General features: G+C 46.7%; 1 protein-coding gene across 9 annotated transcripts in view; it reads left to right on the top strand.

Annotated features, from left to right (window-relative positions):
- syne1b (spectrin repeat containing, nuclear envelope 1b) overlaps positions 1-19,788 on the top strand; it is a 150,420-nt gene that overhangs the window by 71,075 nt on the left and 59,557 nt on the right. For 8 of the 9 annotated variants that reach the window (XM_031828581.1, XM_031828591.1, XM_031828582.1 and 5 more), the window contains 33 exons: positions 2-172; positions 453-779; positions 2,462-2,614; positions 2,829-2,996; positions 3,183-3,362; positions 3,534-3,680; positions 3,908-4,033; positions 4,385-4,561; positions 5,428-5,693; positions 6,203-6,452; positions 6,572-6,847; positions 6,991-8,625; positions 8,883-9,056; positions 9,359-9,522; positions 10,219-10,363; positions 10,602-10,820; positions 11,217-11,491; positions 11,779-11,944; positions 12,150-12,305; positions 12,542-12,694; positions 12,870-13,052; positions 13,347-13,484; positions 13,806-13,991; positions 14,262-14,384; positions 14,459-14,641; positions 14,852-14,995; positions 15,213-15,392; positions 15,707-15,832; positions 16,869-16,988; positions 17,118-17,279; positions 17,494-17,688; positions 17,916-18,095; positions 19,030-19,233. In XM_031828581.1, coding sequence (XP_031684441.1) covers positions 2-172; positions 453-779; positions 2,462-2,614; positions 2,829-2,996; positions 3,183-3,362; positions 3,534-3,680; positions 3,908-4,033; positions 4,385-4,561; positions 5,428-5,693; positions 6,203-6,452; positions 6,572-6,847; positions 6,991-8,625; positions 8,883-9,056; positions 9,359-9,522; positions 10,219-10,363; positions 10,602-10,820; positions 11,217-11,491; positions 11,779-11,944; positions 12,150-12,305; positions 12,542-12,694; positions 12,870-13,052; positions 13,347-13,484; positions 13,806-13,991; positions 14,262-14,384; positions 14,459-14,641; positions 14,852-14,995; positions 15,213-15,392; positions 15,707-15,832; positions 16,869-16,988; positions 17,118-17,279; positions 17,494-17,688; positions 17,916-18,095; positions 19,030-19,233 — 7,452 coding nt within the window. The remainder of the gene's footprint in view (position 1; positions 173-452; positions 780-2,461; positions 2,615-2,828; positions 2,997-3,182; positions 3,363-3,533; positions 3,681-3,907; positions 4,034-4,384; positions 4,562-5,427; positions 5,694-6,202; positions 6,453-6,571; positions 6,848-6,990; positions 8,626-8,882; positions 9,057-9,358; positions 9,523-10,218; positions 10,364-10,601; positions 10,821-11,216; positions 11,492-11,778; positions 11,945-12,149; positions 12,306-12,541; positions 12,695-12,869; positions 13,053-13,346; positions 13,485-13,805; positions 13,992-14,261; positions 14,385-14,458; positions 14,642-14,851; positions 14,996-15,212; positions 15,393-15,706; positions 15,833-16,868; positions 16,989-17,117; positions 17,280-17,493; positions 17,689-17,915; positions 18,096-19,029; positions 19,234-19,788) is intronic. The other variant, XM_031828585.1, reaches the window with a different exon arrangement.

Raw genomic sequence — 19,788 nt, 5'->3', positions numbered from 1 at the left:
GGAGAGCATCAAGCAGCTGCAGGAGGAGGTGTATTGCATAGAGGAGGCCCAGAGTGTGTTCAGTACCTTCTCTGATTGGCTGAGCTCTGCCAAGAACAACTTCAGCACCGTGGCCATCAGCATCGATGTAGTGGACCGTGTTACCATGGAGAGGAAGAAGAAGAAACTGGAGGTACAGTTATAGTCTCCTCTTACAGCCACTGCCTTGAGCCTGGCATAAGAGAAATGGAAGCCATGCCTCAAGTGACTTAGTTGGTAGACAACAACTGTTAGCGTAGCAAAAGTAAGCTCTTTTGAACTACTTGTGAGTGCAGACCTAGTGTGTTTTAGCATTGCAGTGACACTCCCAAGGCTTTAACTCCCTTTGCTTTGCTTCACCCTCTAAGAACGTTATGGTCCCAGGCATAATGGTTTCTTCTTTCTTTCTATGTATATGTGTGTCTGTCCTCTAGGCTCTGCAGGGTGACATGGAGCAGGGCCACAGCTTCCTGAGGACGATGCGTGAGAAGACGGAGCGAGCCATGGCCTTCCTGGAGGAACCAGAGGCAGACCAGCTGAGGGAGGAGGTGGACGCCCATCTCTCCCAGCTAGAGGGCCTTATGGTTGGGCTACGCACTGAACACAGCTCGCTGGAGAAATGCATCTCCCTTTCCAAAGACTTCCTGGACAAGTACAAGGCCCAGGCTCAGTGGCTCACAGAGACCAAGGCTCTGCTAGGGATGCCTGTTGAACCCAAAGCTGAGCTCTATCAGAAGAAGGCCCAGTTAGCCAAATACAAGGTATGAACAGATCTATCTACAGTTGAAGTCGAAAGTTTACATACACTTAGGTTGGAGTCATTAAAACTTGTTTTTCAACCACTCCACAAATTTCTTGTTAACAAACTATAGTTTTGGCAAGTCAGTTAGGACATCTACTTTGTGTACTTTGTATTTTGTACATCTACTTTCAAGTCATTTTTCCAAAAATAGTTTACAGACAGATTATTTCACTTATAATTCACTGTATCACAATTACAGTGGGTCAGAAGTTTACATACACTAAGTTGACTCTGCCTTTAAACAGCTTGGAAAACCCCCCAAAATGATGTCATGGCTTTAGAAGCTTCTGAAAGGCTAATTGACATCATTTGAGTCAATTGGAGGTGTACCTGTAGATGTATTTCAAGGCCGACCTTCAAACTTAGTGCCTCTTTGCTTGAAATCATGGGAATATCAAAATAAATCAGCCAAGACCTCAGAAAATAAATTGTAGATCTCCACAAGTCTGGTTCTTCCTTGGGAGCAATTTCCAAACGCCTGAAGGTACCACGTTCATCTGTACAAACCATGGGACCACACAGCCGTCAAAAGTGCAAATCAATCCCAGAACAACAGCAAATGACCTTGTGAAGATGCTGGAGGAAACAGGTACAAAAGTATCTATATCCACAGTTAAACAAGTCCTATATCGACGTAACCTGAAAGGCCACTCGCTCAGCAAGGAAGAAGCCACTGCTCCAAAACTGCCATAAAAACGCCAGACTACGGTTTGTAACTGCACATGGGGACAAATATCGTACTTTTTGGAGAAATGTCCTCTGGTCTGATGAAACAAAAATAAAACTATTTAGCCATAATGACCATCGTTATGTTTGGAGGAAAAAGGGGGAGGCTTGCAACCCGAAGAACACCATCCCAACCGTACGGGGGTCAGCATCATGTTGTGGGGGTGCTTTGCTGCAGGAGGAACTGCTGCACTTCACAAAATAGATGGCATCATGATGCAAGATAAATTATGTGGATATATTGAAGCAACATCTCAAGACATCTGTCAGGAAGTTAAAGCTTGGTCGCAAATGGGTCTTCCAAATGGACAAGGACCTCAAGCATACTTCCAAAGTTGTGGGAAAATGGCTTAAGGACAACAAAGTCAAGGTATTGGACTGGCCATCACCAAGCCCTGACCTCAGTCCTATAGAACATTTGTGGGCAGAACTGAAAAAGCATGTGCGAGCAAGGAGGCCTACAAACCTGACTCAGTTACACCAGCCCTGTCAGGAGGAATGGGCCAAAATTCACCCAACTTATTGTGGGAAGCTTGTGGAAGGCTACCCGAAACGTTTGACCCAAGTTCAACAATTTAAAGCCAATGCTACCAAATACTAATTGAGTGTATGTAAACTTCTGACCCACTGGGAATGTGATGAAAGAAATAAAAGCTGAAAGAAATAATTGTCTCTACTATTATTCTGACATTTCACATTCTTAAAATAAAGTGGTGATCCTAACTGACCTAAGACAGAGAATTTTTACTGGGATTAAATGTCAGGAATTGTAAAAAACTGAGTTTAAACTTATTTGTCTAAGGTGTATGTAAACTTCTGACTTCAACTGTATTTATGTGTGCCTTGTAAAAATAGACATATCATCAACAACTGATTCATTATAGACATTCAAAGGATGTTTTTCCTCGTACATAGACGATCCAGCAGACAGTTCAGTCTCACGAGTCAGCAGTGAGGTCTGTGGTTGAGAAAGGAGAGGCTCTGCTGGATTCGGTCCGCGACTCTACCATCAGGGACAACATGAGCAGACTACAGACAGACTACCAGGACCTCTGCACTGCAGCCAGGGTATGTGTTCTACTACAGTACACATGATTCACTTTTAAAGTATTAGAGAGCTTCCTTGGTTTGTGGTTGTCTAGTCTCTTGTGACAGACTAGCTAGCTACCTAAAGCATGCAACCAAAATATGTCATTGTCCTACCTGGTTGATGTGGTGGCTGAGACAGCCACTGTAGCTTTGTCTATAAGGTTAAAAAAAAGTAATCCTGTACTATTTACAGGGCCAGGTTCAGACTCTGATGGAGTTGGTGAAGGAGCATGAGGGTTACAGCAGTGATCTTCAGGAGGTGGAGAAGTGGCTCCTTCAGATGTCCAGTAGGCTGGTCACCTCAGACTCCATGCAGACTTGCAGCATGGAGACGGCCACACAGCAACTAGCTCGGCACAAGGTGAGTAGATTCATTAAGTTATGGATTGGAACTGTATGAGAATCCATGAGAATGAAATTATGCAATAACACCTGTTTGCGTGATAATGGAATTGTGCTTCTGAAGTTCTAAACCAGCAGTCTAAAATGGCAATTTAGAAGTTTGGGGTTTATAATCATAACCTTAGTCTGTCACATTTCTTCTCAGGCAATCATGGAGGAGATAGCTAGCTTCGAGGAGCGCCTGACCAGTCTGAAGGAGAAGGGAGATGACCTGATGTCCAACTGTACTACAGACCAGGTCCAGGCTAAGATCAGCCAGCAGGTCCAGGCTCACCAGCAGGGCACCAGAGACAGTTACTCAGCCATCTGCAGCACCGCACAGCGTGTGAGTACTATAGTAACACTCTACTCTAAGCTACCCTACGTTGGTCTGCTCTGTTCTGCTCTACTCTAATCTACTATACTCTACTCTGATCTGCTCTACGCTACACTACTCTACTCACTTACCGGCTCCATCTCTTCACTTGTCTCTGTGTGTCTGTGTCTGCTTCACCAGGTGTACCAAAGTCTTGACAGGGAGCTGCAGAAACATGTCAGTCACCAGGACACTTTGCAGCAGTGCCAGACCTGGCTCTCCACTGTCCATGAGGAGCTCCGACTGCATTGTCAACCTCCCTCTGGCCTGCAGGAGGCCCTCAAACAGGTTCCTGACTGACTGCTCCCTGCTCTTTTATGGGCAGAGAATGAGAATCAAATGACACAATAATGTTTTTTTCATGGCAATGTTATGCCATAGGATTTTGGAGATTCGTGTTCATTTGAAAATACAAGGCTCTGCTTCAATGGGAAAACCTGGGTAAAATAGGGGAAATTAACAAATGAAAATGTTTTATCAAGCTGATTACATTTGTTTGTATATTACCTGTACAGGTGAAGCACTACAGGGCTCTACAGGAGCAGGCCAGTACGTACCTGGACCTGGTGTGTTCTGTGTGTGACCTATCTGATGATGCTGTGAGAGTCACTGTTGCTGAGGTCCAGCGGGTCAAACACACGGTGTGTGGGCTGGTCTTACCGTAAATTCACTTCTGGTCATCATCACATCATCCTTACCATATTGACAACAGGGTTTTCACCAAGAGTTTCAAGTATTTGCCATATGTAATACATACACCTTACTCTCACAATCTCTCACAATATAAAAACAACATTAGTTCAGGGCGTGAGAGTTCAGGGAAAATATGTAGGCCTGTAAATAGACATACAACAACCAATAAAGGCATCATAAAGCAGATGTACATAAAGTTTCACAATTAAACAATCCCATGTACAATACTTTGACTTCATGTTGTTGTGCGCTCTGCTGCATACTTCATGTTGTTGTACACTGTACCGTGTACTGTACAGATCGAGGAGAGGATGTCTAGCTCCCAGGGGCTGTCGGAGGGCTGGAAGGAGATAAAGGAGCAGAAGCAGGAGCTGTCTGGTCTGTTCCAGGACATGGAGCAGCAGCTCCTCAGTCTCTCCAGAAGACCAGCCGAGCTCGAGACCAAGATCGCCCACAACATGCTCACCCAGGCCAAGGTAGAGATCCTATGGTCAAAACGTTGTCACCAATAAACCACATAGGAGCATAGACTGCAATGTGCAGAGTTAACAAAGAAAGAAGAAGTTTAGGGAGCAGGGTCCCACTCCCCAGCGTGGTCTCATAGACTAGATGTAACATAGTAAATGAAAATCCGGGACACTCAAATTAGTATGATATGTTACATTTGGTATGTTTACATAAGACCGAAGGTTACTTAAGGTAAAAACAAAAGGAGGGTGGTTGGTCGGCGTATAACGTGAACGTCTAGCAACCCATAGGTTGCGTGTTCGAATCTCATGACGGAAAACTTTAGCAGTTGAACTAATTAACAACTTTGCCACTATTTACTACTTTTGAGATACTTTGCAACTGCTTAGCATGTTAGCTAACCATTCCCCTAACCCTAACCATAACCTTTTAACCTAACTCCTAACCTTAACCCCTAACCCCTAGCCTAGATAACGTTAGCCACCTAGTTAATGTTAGCCTCAACAAATTGTAATTCGTAACGTATCATTCGAATTGCAATTCGTAACATTTCATACAAAATGGATGATGGACATCCACATTACATACCAAACGTAACATATCATTCTAATTTGAGTGACCCTGATTTTTGTTTACTATGTTACGTCTACCCCCGAGTCCAGGTTGCACTCCCATCTTCCCTACCTTCTTTAAAAATACTTCTCTGATCAGCCAGATTAATAAATAAAAATCTTAATTTCGATGAAAATGTGTAATTGTCAATATCAGTTTCACCGATTTAGGATATTGCTCACATACAAACCACTAACACAGCATGAGACAAAACATGCACATTGATCAAATCCAATTAATGTTTCTCTACTCTCTCCAACAGGAGTTTAGCAATCAGCTGCAGAGTAAACAAGCCACCCTAACCAGGATGACAGAGAGTGTGAATCGTCTGACTGAGGGCCAGGCCAGCCCGGAGCATGGGGAAGTAGGGCGTCTGAGCCACTCCTGGCTGGAGCTGTGTCACCAGGCTAACAGGCTGCAGGATCAGAGGCAGGAGGACCTGCAGAGGACTCAGGAGTACCACGACTGCATCACAGCCATGGAGGCACTGTTTGAGCAGGTGTCCAAGGAGTGGGACAACCTGGCCAGGTGGGATCATCTATCTATCTGAAACACACAACTGAGTTACTACAGGATGGGAACTAGAAGTGTATGCAATATGGGTGTATTGCAATAACTTTGCTCTGATTCCACCCGTAATAGTATCACAATACACTATTAAAGTGATTACTTTATGTATTGATAACAATCACAAAAAAGCAACAACTTAAAATATATTTGGTTCTGTATGGCCAAATCCCAGCCAGTCTTGTTGCTATGTGGGTTGCTAGTGAGTGAGCGGTCCCTTTCATAGCAAAAGTATATTGATGTGGGATCAGTCTCCAGAGCACATAGAAGACTGACTCTATGTGGAATAGCTGAATAATCATAGTTGCCATGACAGTGGTAACATGGCTTAAGAGTTCGGGAGCTGTACCAACATTCTAAAAACCATGACAATGGGTCTCAAATACTTCTTCATCACTAGAATGTGTGTTAGCTTTGAAAAATTGTTATTGTGAAATCTAGTCATTGAATATATTATTTTTCTCTCCAAGGACTGATGCTGAAAGTTCATCTGAGCACTTGGAGGCGTTGAAAAAACTTTCCGTGGCTCTCAGAGACCAGAAGGGAACTCTGGAGGACCTGAAGGACCAGAGGCAGAAAGTCATCTACCATCTGAATCTTGACGATAAAGAGCTGGTCAAAGAGCAAATCAGCCACTTCGAGCAGCGTTGGGCCCAGCTACAGAGCCTCATCGACAGGAAGATCCAGGACTCGGTGCTGACCTTGGAGGACATGGCCCAGGTGTGTGTGTGTGTGTGTGTGTGGGGGGGGGGGGGGGGGGGGGGGGGGGTTGGGAAAGGCAGAAGACACATTTCTGGTCTAACCTATGGGCAATTAAGTATCTATTTTATTCTAATCAGGTGGAGGCCCGTCTGAGGGAGGCCAGGGAGTGGGCCGAGGAGCAGCAGCCTGCCCTGTCTGAAGCCATGAAGATGAGTCCTCCTCCAGAGTTGTCCCAAAGCTTCCTGTTTGACCACCTCAGCATCTGCAGTGAACTGGAGGCTAAGCAGCTGCTTCTGGCCCAGGCCATGACCGACGCTGACCGCGTCCTGGCTCACCTGGGGCTCAACGAGCGCCAGCGCCTGCAGCAGCTCATCTCAGACACCCAGGCTGAGGTGGAGTCACTCAGTGTGAAGGTGGGTGTTTTTTTGTGTGTTTAAAAATAAAATAAAAGACTATTTGGGTTTCTGACACTTGCACATGCCTGTTTAACTTATGCTTATACTGTTTTCATGCTATTATCGTTTTTACATGTCTATATTGTGTAAATAAAATAAAGGTGGCCCAGAGGAGGAAGCACCTCAGCAAGGCCTTCACAGAGAGAACACAGTTCCTGCAGGCTGTCAACCAGTCCATCACCTGGGTTCAGCAGAATGAGAAGAAGGCCCAGGCAGAGGAGTACATCGCCCTGCTACCTGACGACCTGGCCAAGCAGGTACGAACCTGCAGGAACATCCAGAGCAGCCTAAAGGCCTACCAGAGCGAGCTGACCTCCCTGTGGTCCCAAGGCAGAGACCTGATGAGGGACGCCACCGAGGACGAGAAGGTTGAGATGCTCACCAAGCTGCAGGAGCTGCAGAACATCTTTGAGAAGGCCCTGCAGAAGTGTGGCCAGAGGCTGCAGGAGCTGGAAAAGGTGCTTGTCTCCAGAAAGTACTTCAAGGCAGACCTGGAGAAGACATGTCAGTGGTTGAAACAGGCAGACATAGTGACCTTCCCTGAGATTAACCTCATGAATGGCGACTTGGAGCTGAACGTGCAGCTGTTGAAGTACCAGCAGATAGTAGAGCAGGCGATGGAATATGAAAACCTCCTACTGATCGTCCAGAGAGCTGGTCAGGAGATCCTTCCCACTCTGAATGAAGTGGACCACTGTTACTTGGACGAGAAACTCAATGCTCTCCCACAGCAATACAATAGCATACTGGCTCTGGCCAAAGAGAAACAGGAAAAGATTGAACAGGCCATTCTATCAAGAAAGGAGTATGCCTCCTTCATAGATGTAACACATAATGCGTTGAAGGAGCTTGAGGAGCAGTTCCATAACTTGGGGACTCAGCCTGTCGGTCTACAGACAGAGGAGGTTGTCAGTTTACAGAACGATTACAAAGCTCTTCAGGTTGATCTGAGCAACCTTGGTCTGGCTGTCAGTGAACTAAACCAGAAGAAAGAAGGATTCCGAAGCACCGGTCAACCCTGGCGGCCTGAAGAGATGACCCAGCTGGTGAGCCTCTACAATGGGCTCAAGAGGCTCATCGAACAGCGGGTGGAGCACCTCGACGACACGCTGGAGTCCTTCGAGGACCACAAGGCCATGGCCATGCAAGTAGACTCAGAGCTGAAGGCTACCAAAGAACAGCTGGTCAAGGTCAACGCAGAGACTCAGTCGGCGGAGGAGAGGCTGAAGAATTACCACGCCCTGGCCGGGAGTCTCCAGGGCGCCAGCTCTCATCTTTCTAGACTCATGGAGCAGATGGACAACCTGGCTCCTCAGCTGGACCAGGCTGCCCACGAGGCCTCCAGAGAACAGGTGGTCTTGTGGCAGGAGGAGCTGCAGTCCCTGCAGTCTGCTGTAGGGGAGCTGATAGTGGAGTGTGAGAATAGGTTTGTCCAGAGTAAAGACTTTGAGACGGAGGTGAAGCGGACCCTGGACTGGCTGCAGCAAATCAGGGATGAGCTGGACTGTGCTGTGGTGGTGGACGTGAGGGTAGAGAAGGTCCAGGAGGAGATCAGGAAGCAGCAGATTATGCAGGAAGAGGTCCAGTCCAGGCTGAGGATCGTGGCTGCCCTGAGCAGCAGGGAGAAACAGAAGTACACCAGCGCCAATGAGCTGGTCCCAGCCCATGTTGACATGAGCCTGGAGGAGATGGCCAAACTACAGGCTGATGTACAACAGGCTCTGAGCTCCAAACAGGTGAAGTGATATCATATTGTCTCAATGTATTATAATATAAGGGAGTGGGGTTGCAAAAATCTGGAAACTTTCCCAAATCTCCTAGGTGTTTATAAAATCTCAGTTGAAGGATTTCATCTGGGAACTTTGGGAACGTTTCTGGAATTTTTGTACGCTGTGAGGGAGTAATAGTGACAATAACATAGCCTGTTTGTTGACATCTATTAGTATTGTTAGCTTCACATACTCACCATTTCCCTTCCCTGTCTGTTCTCCAGATCACCCTGGAACAGGCCTTAGCGTTGTGTCAGAAGTACCACTTCCGGATGCAGTCAGCGTGTGAGTGGCTGGAGGATGCAGTGGCCTTCCTACAACTAGCCAGCTTGGGGGTGGACGTAGAGAACTATGAGGAATGTCTACGCCAGCAGGAGGACATCATGGCCTCGGAGCAGGTGGGTGCTCCAATAACTTGTCCGGGTGGATAATGTAGAGCAAAAATGAATCCGCGCAATGTTATAACGCTCCCAAAGTGTTTAGTTTAATAGGACGTTTTTGACAAACTGGGCCTTTGTCAGGACTAAATAAAGTGTGGTCCATTAGGACATGTTGCTAAGAGGTAAAGCAAACTGAAACAAAGCTTCAATTGCAACTTATATTCAAGAGTGATTATTTTTGGTGTGCCTTTTTTCTACCACAAAAAAAATCTCATTTTTTTTCTCCCTTTACCATGTTCTCTCCCTGTGCCTCGTGGTAGGAGTTCTTGGGCCACCTGCAGGAGTTGGAGGCTCTGCCCCCCCAGCTGGAGAACCTGGTTAACCCTTCAGCCAAGGAGCAGCTTAGGCTGAGTGTGGAGTCTGCTCAGCAGAGAGGAGTGGAGGTCCGAGATCAGCTGCAGTGTCATCAGGACGTCCTGATCAGGTACAGGAAGTAAAGGAAAAGGTTCAATTGTAATCAAAATATGGACATATAATATATGCCATTTAGTGGACACTTTCATCCAAAGCGACTGAAAACCATTTGTGCATGGACAATATGGTTTTACAAGTGTTGAATACAGAGAGAGAGACCTTGGTGCAGAGATGGGCAATTTAGTGTTAATATAACACAGACAGAACTGATTGGATTGTCTTAAAGTGATCGCCGTCATCGTGACGTTGTTACTCAATTGAAACTAAGACATTAAATCCCCTTCAACACATGCTTCCCTCCAACACACAAAGTGCATATTGTGTTTTATAAACTGGATGGTTTGAGCTCTGAATACTTGTTGGCTGAAAGCCGTGGTATATCAGACCATGTATTACGTGTATGACAAAAAAGTAGCTTTTTACTGTTATTGCTATTATATTCTAACCAGTTTTATAATAGCAATAAGGTACCTCAGGGGTTTGTGGTATATGGACAATATAGCACAGCCAATGGCTTTATTGTGTCATGCATAATAACAGCCCCTAGCCGTGGTCTAGCCGTGGTATATTGCCCATATACCACATCTCCTTGGCCTTAATGCTTAGAATTATTCTGTAAATACTTGGCTGCACCATGCATTTCCTTACTGGTACAATAAAGTTGGAATGGAATTGAATTAAATTGACTGTCCTGTGTTGTCCCTAGCTGTGTTGCCCAGTGGAAGTCCTACCAGGAGACGAGGCAGACAGTGATTGAACTGATGAACGAGGCAGAGAAGAAGCTGACTGAGTTCTCCACCGCCAAGGCTGCCACCTTTCTGGAGGCAGAGGAGAAGCTCAGGAGTCATAGGGTAAAAGAGGACCATGGGAAAATAAAGATTTTCTTCTGTTTTGACTTTTACATTACTTGATACATTTTGCTCATGGCCCCATAATTAGCCACATGATGGCGTCATTGTACATTCATCTTTAGTAATCAAAGCACAAAGAAGTAATGATTAGACTTTATTTATGAACACCCATAATATGCGAACGGACCGCGACTCTTCTCTTGTGTGTATATTTCCTCCTCTCCTCCCTCCCTGCCAGTCCCTGGTGTCGATGGTGAATGGGTTCCAGGAGAAGCTGACCGGGCTGGAGGAGCAGGCATCCCAGCTGGAGCTGGTGGGTAGTGACGCCAGCAAGGCCACCATCAGCCGCTCCATGACCACGGTGTGGCAGCGCTGGACCCGGTTACGCAGCGTAGCACGAGGGCAGGAGAGGGTCCTAGAGGACACGGCCCAGGAGTGGAGGACATTCAGGGAGAAGGTATAGTAGGCTACACAGAAACATGGGACTGTGAGTGTGAGTACAGTGTGTTCGCGAATAAACAGTGGAGAAGACCATAATATCAACCTAAGTCAATGAATATAACTCCTGTTCCCTAAGGAGGTACGAGGTACAACACAGTTAGGGGGACAAGAGTGCAATCCTCATAGCTGTCCGTTGTGCAGTATACTGACTGAAAGGGAACTAAACAGTATACTATCAGCACTTGCTGGATTATTTATTTGTTCCCCTTATGCTCTTTGTTGCTGTCTGCCGTAAAGTCTTCTTGAAAGAGTGTACACTACTCCATAGTAGAAGCTAACAATGATGCTTTATATACAAGTCATTACAGGTTCAGCACACTGTCTAGATTTCCCCCGCCTGTGTTCCTTTCAGATGGTGAAGCTGAGGAACATAGTGGACGAGCTTCAGAGCCGTGTGATAGACTGTGCTGTGGAGAAGGCCTCCAAGGCTACCTTGCAGTCTGTGTTGGACCAGCATGAGCTGCTGATCCAGGACATGGAGAGGGAGCTGTCCTCCCTCACCCTGCTGCGTCAGTACGCCCTCAGCCTGCTCCATGACGTGGAGGTCCCCTCACCATCCCCCACCTCCGAACAGGACGAACTGCCCAGTCTCAAGGAGATCAGAGCTGTACAAGACCGCATGGAAAGGTGCAGATCAAGATTGTTAGGTTTTGCGTGGTCTCTTCCCACAGCCGCTGTGGAGCTCCATGAGTCTGGCAATCGAGCCTATGTTTAGCATTTGCATAACAGATGGATTGGCAACTCAGGAATTAGATCAGTTGTTGTTTGCATTGAACAGAATAAGAGAGATAATTGTCCATTTAGTTACAAGTGAAAATGTGTCTTCTGTATTTCCCAACGCTCCAGTTCAAAAACAGTTCAAATATCTTAGGAACAGAATAATGGATCTGAGTGGTTTTATGTCTCTCCACCAGTCTGCTGCAGCAGGCGCGTACCAAGCGTAGCCAGGCTGGGATGGAGCTGAGGGATAGAGAGGAGGTGGAGAAGAACCTGAGTGTGGTCAAAGCCTGGATCCAGGAGACCAGGGAGCTGCTTCTCAACCCTACCCCAGATATAGATGCTCTGCTACAGGAGCTGGAGGTAAGCCGCTGACGAACCCTATGGAACTAGAAATTCCTTTATGCATTTACTCAATTGATGTATCAAGTACTACTGTGTGCTAAGGCGTGGTCTCAGGCTGGGATCAAGGCTAGCTATGGCGTAAATTAAAGAATTGTTATGTGAGTGGCTTGTTTTTGAGTCTTGGTACATGTGCATGACCATGTTTCTCTTATGTATTGTACAGGTGGTGCACAGTGATGTGATCGGGTACCGTCAGCATTTGGATAAGATAGCTGAGCAGCAGCAGAGCAAGTATCTGGACCTGTACACCATCCTGCCCTCAGAGATCTCCATGCAGCTGGCTGAGGTGTCGCTTGCACTGGGGGCCATCGAGGACCAGGTACCGGACTATCTAGCACTTGCTATTTCTCACTGGGCCAGTTTCCTGGACACAGATTAAGCCTAGCCATGAACTAAAAAGCATGTTCAATGGAGAATCTCGATTAAAATTGATTAGGCTTAATCTGTGTCCGGTCTACTACGTCAACTACTGTATCTTTTACTAATGTAAATGTTAAGAAATAGAGAAGTTATTACAGGGTTAAGTTTGTACGTTTCTCTTCTGAATTTCTTAAGGTTCTATCCAAAGAGAGAGAGATTCAGAAGACGAGAGACATCAAGGAGGACTTCAGTTCCAGGATCCATGACGTGTCGGAGAAGATGAAAGCCATCTCCACCAGACTCAAAGACAAAGCCAGTGATGTCGAACACGCTAAAGACGAGACCAAGGTGAGCGGGAGCTGAAGATGCTCATGCATATGACTCTGAATAAGGGTTTGGGGTCAATTTCTTGTCAATTCAATCAATTCAGGAAGTAAACTGAAATACATACAACAGTGAATGAGCACCCAGAGCTGCTATCTTGGTCAGTCCGTTTAACCCAGAGTTTCTCTCCTCTCCTCAGTGTCTTTGTGATGACCTGGAGAGCTGTCGTCGGACTCTCTCAGAGCTGGATGCTGCGGTCCATGAGTTCGGCAGACGGAACCCCGTCTTGGCCAAACAGCTGAGCGATGCCATAGTCAAGTTAGGAGACATCCACCACCACACTGCCCGACTGGCCGAGTGTAGAACCATCTGGCTCAAAAAGGTTAGGAACCAATTGTATAAATGTTTTGAGGGGGGAAACAATATACATGAGAAGTCTAGTTGTTACACTGTTGTTGTTTTAACAATGTTGTTGTTACACTGAAGAGGTGGCCTTAATGTACTGTGTTGCCCAGCCCAAAATGTTTATATGGGGCCATTTTACTTTTAATTGTAAAAGGTGCTATTTATACCATAAACGTACATTACCCATACATTGTCAGTGTCATTAAAGTATGCATTTCCCTGCTGTTGTTCCCTGGTTCCTCAATTCCTCTCTGTTATCTCACCTGTCTAGGCCGATGCCCATCTAGAGGAGTACAGTGAGATGCTGGACTTCATAGTGAGGTGGTCGGAGAAAGCCAAGGGCCTGGTGAGGGCCAACATCATCTGGAACTCCTCCCCTCATCTGCAGGAGCAAATAAGGATGTACCAGGTGGGTGGAGACATGAATAAACACATGTAGAGTTACCGGATTGAAATGCTGATAGAGACTGTATGAAACTCTCACTGTTCACTTCCACTGTACCATCTTCAACAATACTGGTGGTGTTTGTGTGTGTAAGGAAATAAACATGTGTTCTGTTCCCCTGTCTCCTATCATTATCCCTCCAGGATGTTACTTCTTTTCTTATTTACCGGCACCTCTTAGGGTCCATCCATCACTGGTTGCTCCTTTTTTTTTTCAAAAACAGTGTCTTCTTATTCCATTCATTGCCTGTGTTGTGCTTTCCCCCTCCCCTCCCCGTCCCATCAGTCTGTGCTGCGTGAGTCCCGGGAGCTCCATGGGGACCTGCAGGCCATGGGAGAGAAGGTGGATCTGCTATCTGAGGTGCTGCAGACGGAGAACATGTCCCAGCAGGTGTGTGAGCTCAGCCGCAACACCGAGGAGCTCCAGCAGACCATCAGGACACGACTGCAGAGCCTACAGGACGCAGCCAAGGTACTGACTCAGACATACTGTATGCGCTGACCTTGCATTTTAGCCTAGCATCTGTTTTCACTCTAGCATTGTTGTTAGTCTCAGACGGTCAAATAGCTTTTAGCATCTCAGTGTTATTCTCACCTGTACGTACAAATATATTTGATTGATTGACCTGTGTGTAGTGACAGACGGTTAGCATGACTTGATTAGCTAGCCAGCTAGCCCTCGGAAGATTTGGTTCTGGGTTCTGAGATTAACCTGTGTGTGTGTCCTGTGTCATCCTCTCAGAGTATGGAGCGTCTGGAGTACGAGGTGAAGACCCTACATGTTGCTCTGGAACAGGTCCAAGTTACACTGACCTCTCCTGAGTTGGCCCGACAGAGTCTCAAGGAACAACTGGCCCAGAGACAGGTAACTACTCCTTCTTCTGCTGCTGCTGCTGCTGCTGCGGAGAATGTGACGTTCCCTCCTGTCTGTTTTCCTAGCGTCTTCTGTCAGAGATGGAGGGCTTCAAGCAGCAGGTGCAGGCGGTGCAGCTATGTCAGAGCGCCCTGCGTGTCCCAGAGGAGGTGATGCCTGGCCTGGCTATCTGTCGCACGGCACTGGGCCTACAGCAGGAGGCCAGCCAGCTGCAGCATGTCGCAATACAGCAGTGCAACATTCTACAGGTAGGGAGGCCACAGCACAATCATGAATAATTCATTCGATTGCCTGTGACTGAAGACTTGTGTTAGTTCCCCCGAGCTAATGGCTAGGTTTTGAGGAACACAGAAAGTCACGGTTTGAATCCGGTTGGCCACACCTGCAAGCCAAGAGCAGTTGACCTCCTACATTGTGCACCAGGATCAACATTCCTTGATTTCTTGTCCCTTCTGTAGGAGGCTGTTGTGCAGTATGAGCAGTATGAGCAGGAGGTGAGGCACCTCCAGGGGCTAATAGAGGACGCCCACAGAGTCATCCAGGACCGACCCATTCCCACCAGCAACATCCAGGAGCTGCAGGCTCAGATCCTACACCATGAGGTACTTCTACATACTGTAGCATTACCAATGGAAAGGAATGCAGAATTGTGAAAACCTCTAGGTCCAGGTGCTGGTAGGAACAACTAGGTACCCAAAGCAAAAAAACAACAACGACAAAAAGGACACTAGTTAAGCTGTAAAATGTTAGGACTATATGGATGCTTTGTTCCCCTGTTGTCACCATAACCACTGACCGTGATCGGGATGTTTCTAACAGGACCTGGCCCAGAAGATCAAGGGTTACCAGGAGCAGATAGCCAGTCTGAACTCTAAGTGTAAGATGCTTGCTGTGAAGGCCAAGCACGCCACCATGCTGCTCACTGTGAGTGACACGGAGGGGGCGGGGCTTACTGAGGAGGACCTGGATGGAGACACACACAAACCCTCTGTAGTCATGGTGAGAGGCCAACTCCCTTCCCCAATCGAGCTTATCGATGTGGTAAACGATACGAGTTTACTAATTGTACAGCATGTTTTTTTTTTACTTTGTGTGTTTTCTGGTTTATTAACTAACTCAGGCAAATCACTCCTCTGTTAATCCTGTGACCCTTTATCAAATCTCGAGCTAGCATGATGTCTGTCTGAAAGACTCCACTCTCTGTGGTGGACTTTTAACAAATTCACACAATCTTCTCTGCATGTGTTTTCTGATTAAAACCTGGATGCTATGTCTGTCTGTTCTGTCTAACTCTGATCCTATGGTGTGATCAGATGACAGCTGGCCGCTGTCACACCCTCCTGTCCCCTGTCACGGAGGAGTCTGGGGAGGAGGGCACCAACAGTGAGATCTCCTCTCCTCCTGTCTGTCGCTCCCCCTCTCCCATCACTCACTCCCAGGTCTGTTGCACTCCCTCTCCCATCACTCACACTCGGGCATCACCTACTGAGCTCTTTCGCTCTCTCTCTCTCTCTCTCTCTCGCTCTCGCTCTCGCTCTCGCTCTCTCTCTACTCTAGCTGCAGACCATGAGATATGAGATACATCTCAATATCCTGTCATCATGTATGCCTCAAATTAAATGCATTGCATTAGCACAGATTAATGCATAGCAAGGCTTCTGTACTTCTCCATTAAGGGCCTGGGCCCAGTTGCATGAAACATCTTAGGTGTTTCCCTTAAGGGTTTACCTTAAGGAATCATTTCCTCTTAACTAAAGGAAATGTTTAAGGGCGTTGCATAGAGCCCCTCAAATATTTCCTTAGGTAAGGGCATATGTTAAGGGGTTTTACAGTAGTTTGAAGGCCGGTATGGCTGAAAGAGTATCTGGTTACCGTGGAGACGGCCTGATTCACTGACAACTTCTCCTCAAAGAGATCGCTTTAATTCTTTTATTTTTTTGAGATAGCAACATAGAACTTCTACAATCAAGACAGGATAACCAAATTGCTCCAGAAGATAATAAAATCCTGTTTCTTTGTAGCACATTTCTTTCCGAACTTTATATTACTTTCTAGTACGTCAAGCTAGTTTACAGAGGACATAGCTAACTAGCCAGCTAGCTCAGTAGCCATGGATTGTGCACTTTCCATTGTTTAGCTAGCTAAAGTAAGTAGCTAGCCAGTTGATGTTTTTCTTTTGGAACCCAGAGCAGATGAAAGCAACATTCAACTCCACCAATGCTATTTACATTGCAGTTAATGGACCTCATGGGCACCCTTAACTTTTTCACATAATTTAAGGGGGGAATTCTCCTTAAAATATTTTGTGCAACTGACTTAAAGTTAAGGAAACTTTAAGGGAATAGATAAGGGGGGGAATTCATTTAAGGTGTTTTATACAACCAGGTCCTGACCACTTACCTTATTGTGTACCTACCTATACACCGAGTAACATTGTGATGCTTCTCTGTATTTGTTGCTCGTGTTTTCTTTCAGATGGGACTGGGACGAGCCACCCTCACCAGAGCCCCCATACAGGAGCTATATGACCCGACATTTGAATCTGTGGCCAACTTCGATGACCTGCAACGCTCCTGGGAGACCTTGAAGAATGTGGTACTCAATGCATATCGATTAAACATTTAATCGGTTATTTAGGAAAGTGTATTTACAAATAAACTGTGAAGTACCATTCTTTTGGGCCGAGGTCTGCCTGCTACCTAGTTCCTATCCTTCCCTTTACAGATCAGTGAGAAGCAGAGGACTCTGTACGAAGCGTTGGAGAAGCAGCAGCGCTACCAGGGTTCTCTCCAGTCTATCTCCTCTAAGATGGAGTCCTTAGAGGTCAAACTCAACGAGCCACTGGAGGCTGACAGGAGCACAGACAGTCATATGGAAGCCCATCAGGTAAGGGAGAATCAGTATTGCTTAGGGAAGTCTTATGTAACATTCCGCTATGCTCAAGATACCAATTTCCACAAGGCAGTAATCCTATTTGACATCTCGAAATGCTCAAAAAACAAACATTCCTGCTCGAGGCAGAAATCCTGTGTAACATCTCAGTATACTCATGACTCAATGTCTTCCCATCATAACTAAATACTGTTATTCCCTCTACCAGGCCATGGGTGAGGAGATCCAGAGTCTGCAGGAGGATATAGACAAGCTGCAGACCAGCTTCTCAGAGGAGCTGGGTACTGATGCTGTGGACTCGGACACGGCCGACCGGCTAGCCATGCAGTCCACCCTCACTGTCCTGGCTGAGAGGATGGCCACCATACATATGAAGGCCACAGGGAAACGACAGCTTCTGGAGGTACAGTGATGCTCCCAATACCTTTTCTCTCTCTATTTTATATTTTTGTTCGGATAGGTGCACTTCCACTTCTTAATTTCATTTAGCTGTATTTGAGTGTCTTAGATCAGGCTCATCACGAGAGGGCCATTAAAAGCATGTTTGTTGAGGGGTCAAGAGGTTCATGAACATGACAACAAGCTGTGTCTGGCCTTACTTCATGTGGTGTCTTGTGATTCCCTGTCCAGGAGCGTGCGACTGACCATCTAGAGGAGCAGCGTCAAGAGCAGGCCTTACAACACTACCTCAACCAGGCTGACCAGATGGACCACTGGCTGCTCAGCACCCGCTCTGCACTCACAACCTTCCTCCAGCCCAGCGTTAAGGAGGATGAGGAGGACATGGAGGAGCAGCTCATAGACTGCCAGGTTAGAACAGAGCGCCCCCTACTGGCAGTTACTCACGCCCACGCACACACATACGCACAGACGCCCATATGCACGAACGCAGACAGAGACCCTTTATTTAAAAGCTCCTCCGTGAGTCACATGCGTTTTCCCCTTTTACACAACTGCTCATTTAACATCCAATTATTAAATACCACTATAACTCCCCTTTTTGATCCTGCCTGCCACATATGGATCCACCCGGGAGGGGTAGGAACCTGGCATCAGTAAACAAGAGTATTAGCAGCAGTGTTAGAGGGCAGAGGCTTGGTAAGGTTCCTAAGCGTCTGTAACACTAGTCTAGTTAAGCAGATTATGCAGATGTCTTCTGTGTGACTGCATGGGGCCGTGTCTTCAGGTGGGAGCCTTATTTGCTAGATTAATAGATTCCGACTGCAGGGATTGGTGTTGGTGTTGGTGGTGGAGCTGGATCAGCCTGCTAGAATATCCAAGTAGGAATACCAACTGACGAGAGGAGGGAGGCGGGGAGTTGAAACCTGTTCAACTTACCGATACACACACACAGGATATGGGTCTATATATGGAATCTCCTTTGTGCACGGATCTTTGAGGAAGCATTTACTATGGGACATCTGTGGTAGCTTTGGATCTTTTCATTACAAGGGTCTACAACAGTCCAGGCCACTTGGTGAATCTATATTTTTTATCTTGAGCATGCGACGTGAAGGATTAGTGTTGGTGTGTTGGGCTGTGCTGGAGGCGAGGGTGTTGGTAGGGAGGTGGACCTACAATGAGAGCAGGACAGTACCTACAGAGACCTGCTGCTTGGTCTTCTGAAGGGGTCTATACTGACCCTGGGACTGGAGGCCCCGTTGACTGAAGCTGCCTTGCGGGCAGGGCCTGCCTGGTATCCAGCACCATGTTTGAGATGGCCTCTCTCCTCCTGCTGCTCCAGAACATGCTGCAGGAGATTGAGCAGAAGGTGGTGGCCCTGTCCGAGCTGACCATGCGGAGCGAGAGTCTGTTGCTGGAGGGGAGGCAGGAGACGCGGATGGACATGAGGGAGGACGCTGAGCAGCTGGCCAGGAAGCTGCGGACGCTGAAGGGAAGTCTGCTGGAGCTGCAGAAGATGCTGCAGGACAAACACATCAACATTCAGGTGAGTCAGGCTGCTTCTGGATACCTGCCCTGTAGCTTACTACTACAGTAAAAGGTGCTGCCGGATTTATCTGCGGAGAGGAATGTACTAGTAGCCTGGTAGATCTGGGACCTGGCTACTGCTACAGTCATCTCCGCGTCTGAAACTGAGACCTCTTTAGAATAATTATTTCAATTTGACTGCAGACAGTGTTTACTGAGGTGCCTGGTCGCTTATGTGACCGACTGTGTTCAAGTCCAGGTCTCCTGGATCATGTTAGACCACAGCGCTAAAGCCTATGCCTTCACATTGTTTGTCCTGCAGGCTACTCTTGCATGGGATGCTTTTCAGGAGCTGAAAGGCCCATTGAGGAAGCATGTACATGTAATGTCTGTTCTGAGCCTTTAATGTAATGTCTTCTGTCTTTGACATCGTCCCTGTTTGTCATATACTATTCTTTATTGTGGCTGATGTGTGCAGGGATATGATTGGGTGAACTGGATTGCATAAAAATTAGCTTGAATTATTTCAACCACTCTATTGTTTGAGGTTTAAAAATCAAAATAAGGAATTGAC

This window comes from Oncorhynchus kisutch, linkage group LG7 (assembly GCF_002021735.2).
Source record: "Oncorhynchus kisutch isolate 150728-3 linkage group LG7, Okis_V2, whole genome shotgun sequence".
Lineage (NCBI taxonomy): Eukaryota > Metazoa > Chordata > Actinopteri > Salmoniformes > Salmonidae > Oncorhynchus > Oncorhynchus kisutch.
Note: the sequence above shows the minus strand (reverse complement) of the source record. Positions and strands in the feature narration are given on the sequence as shown.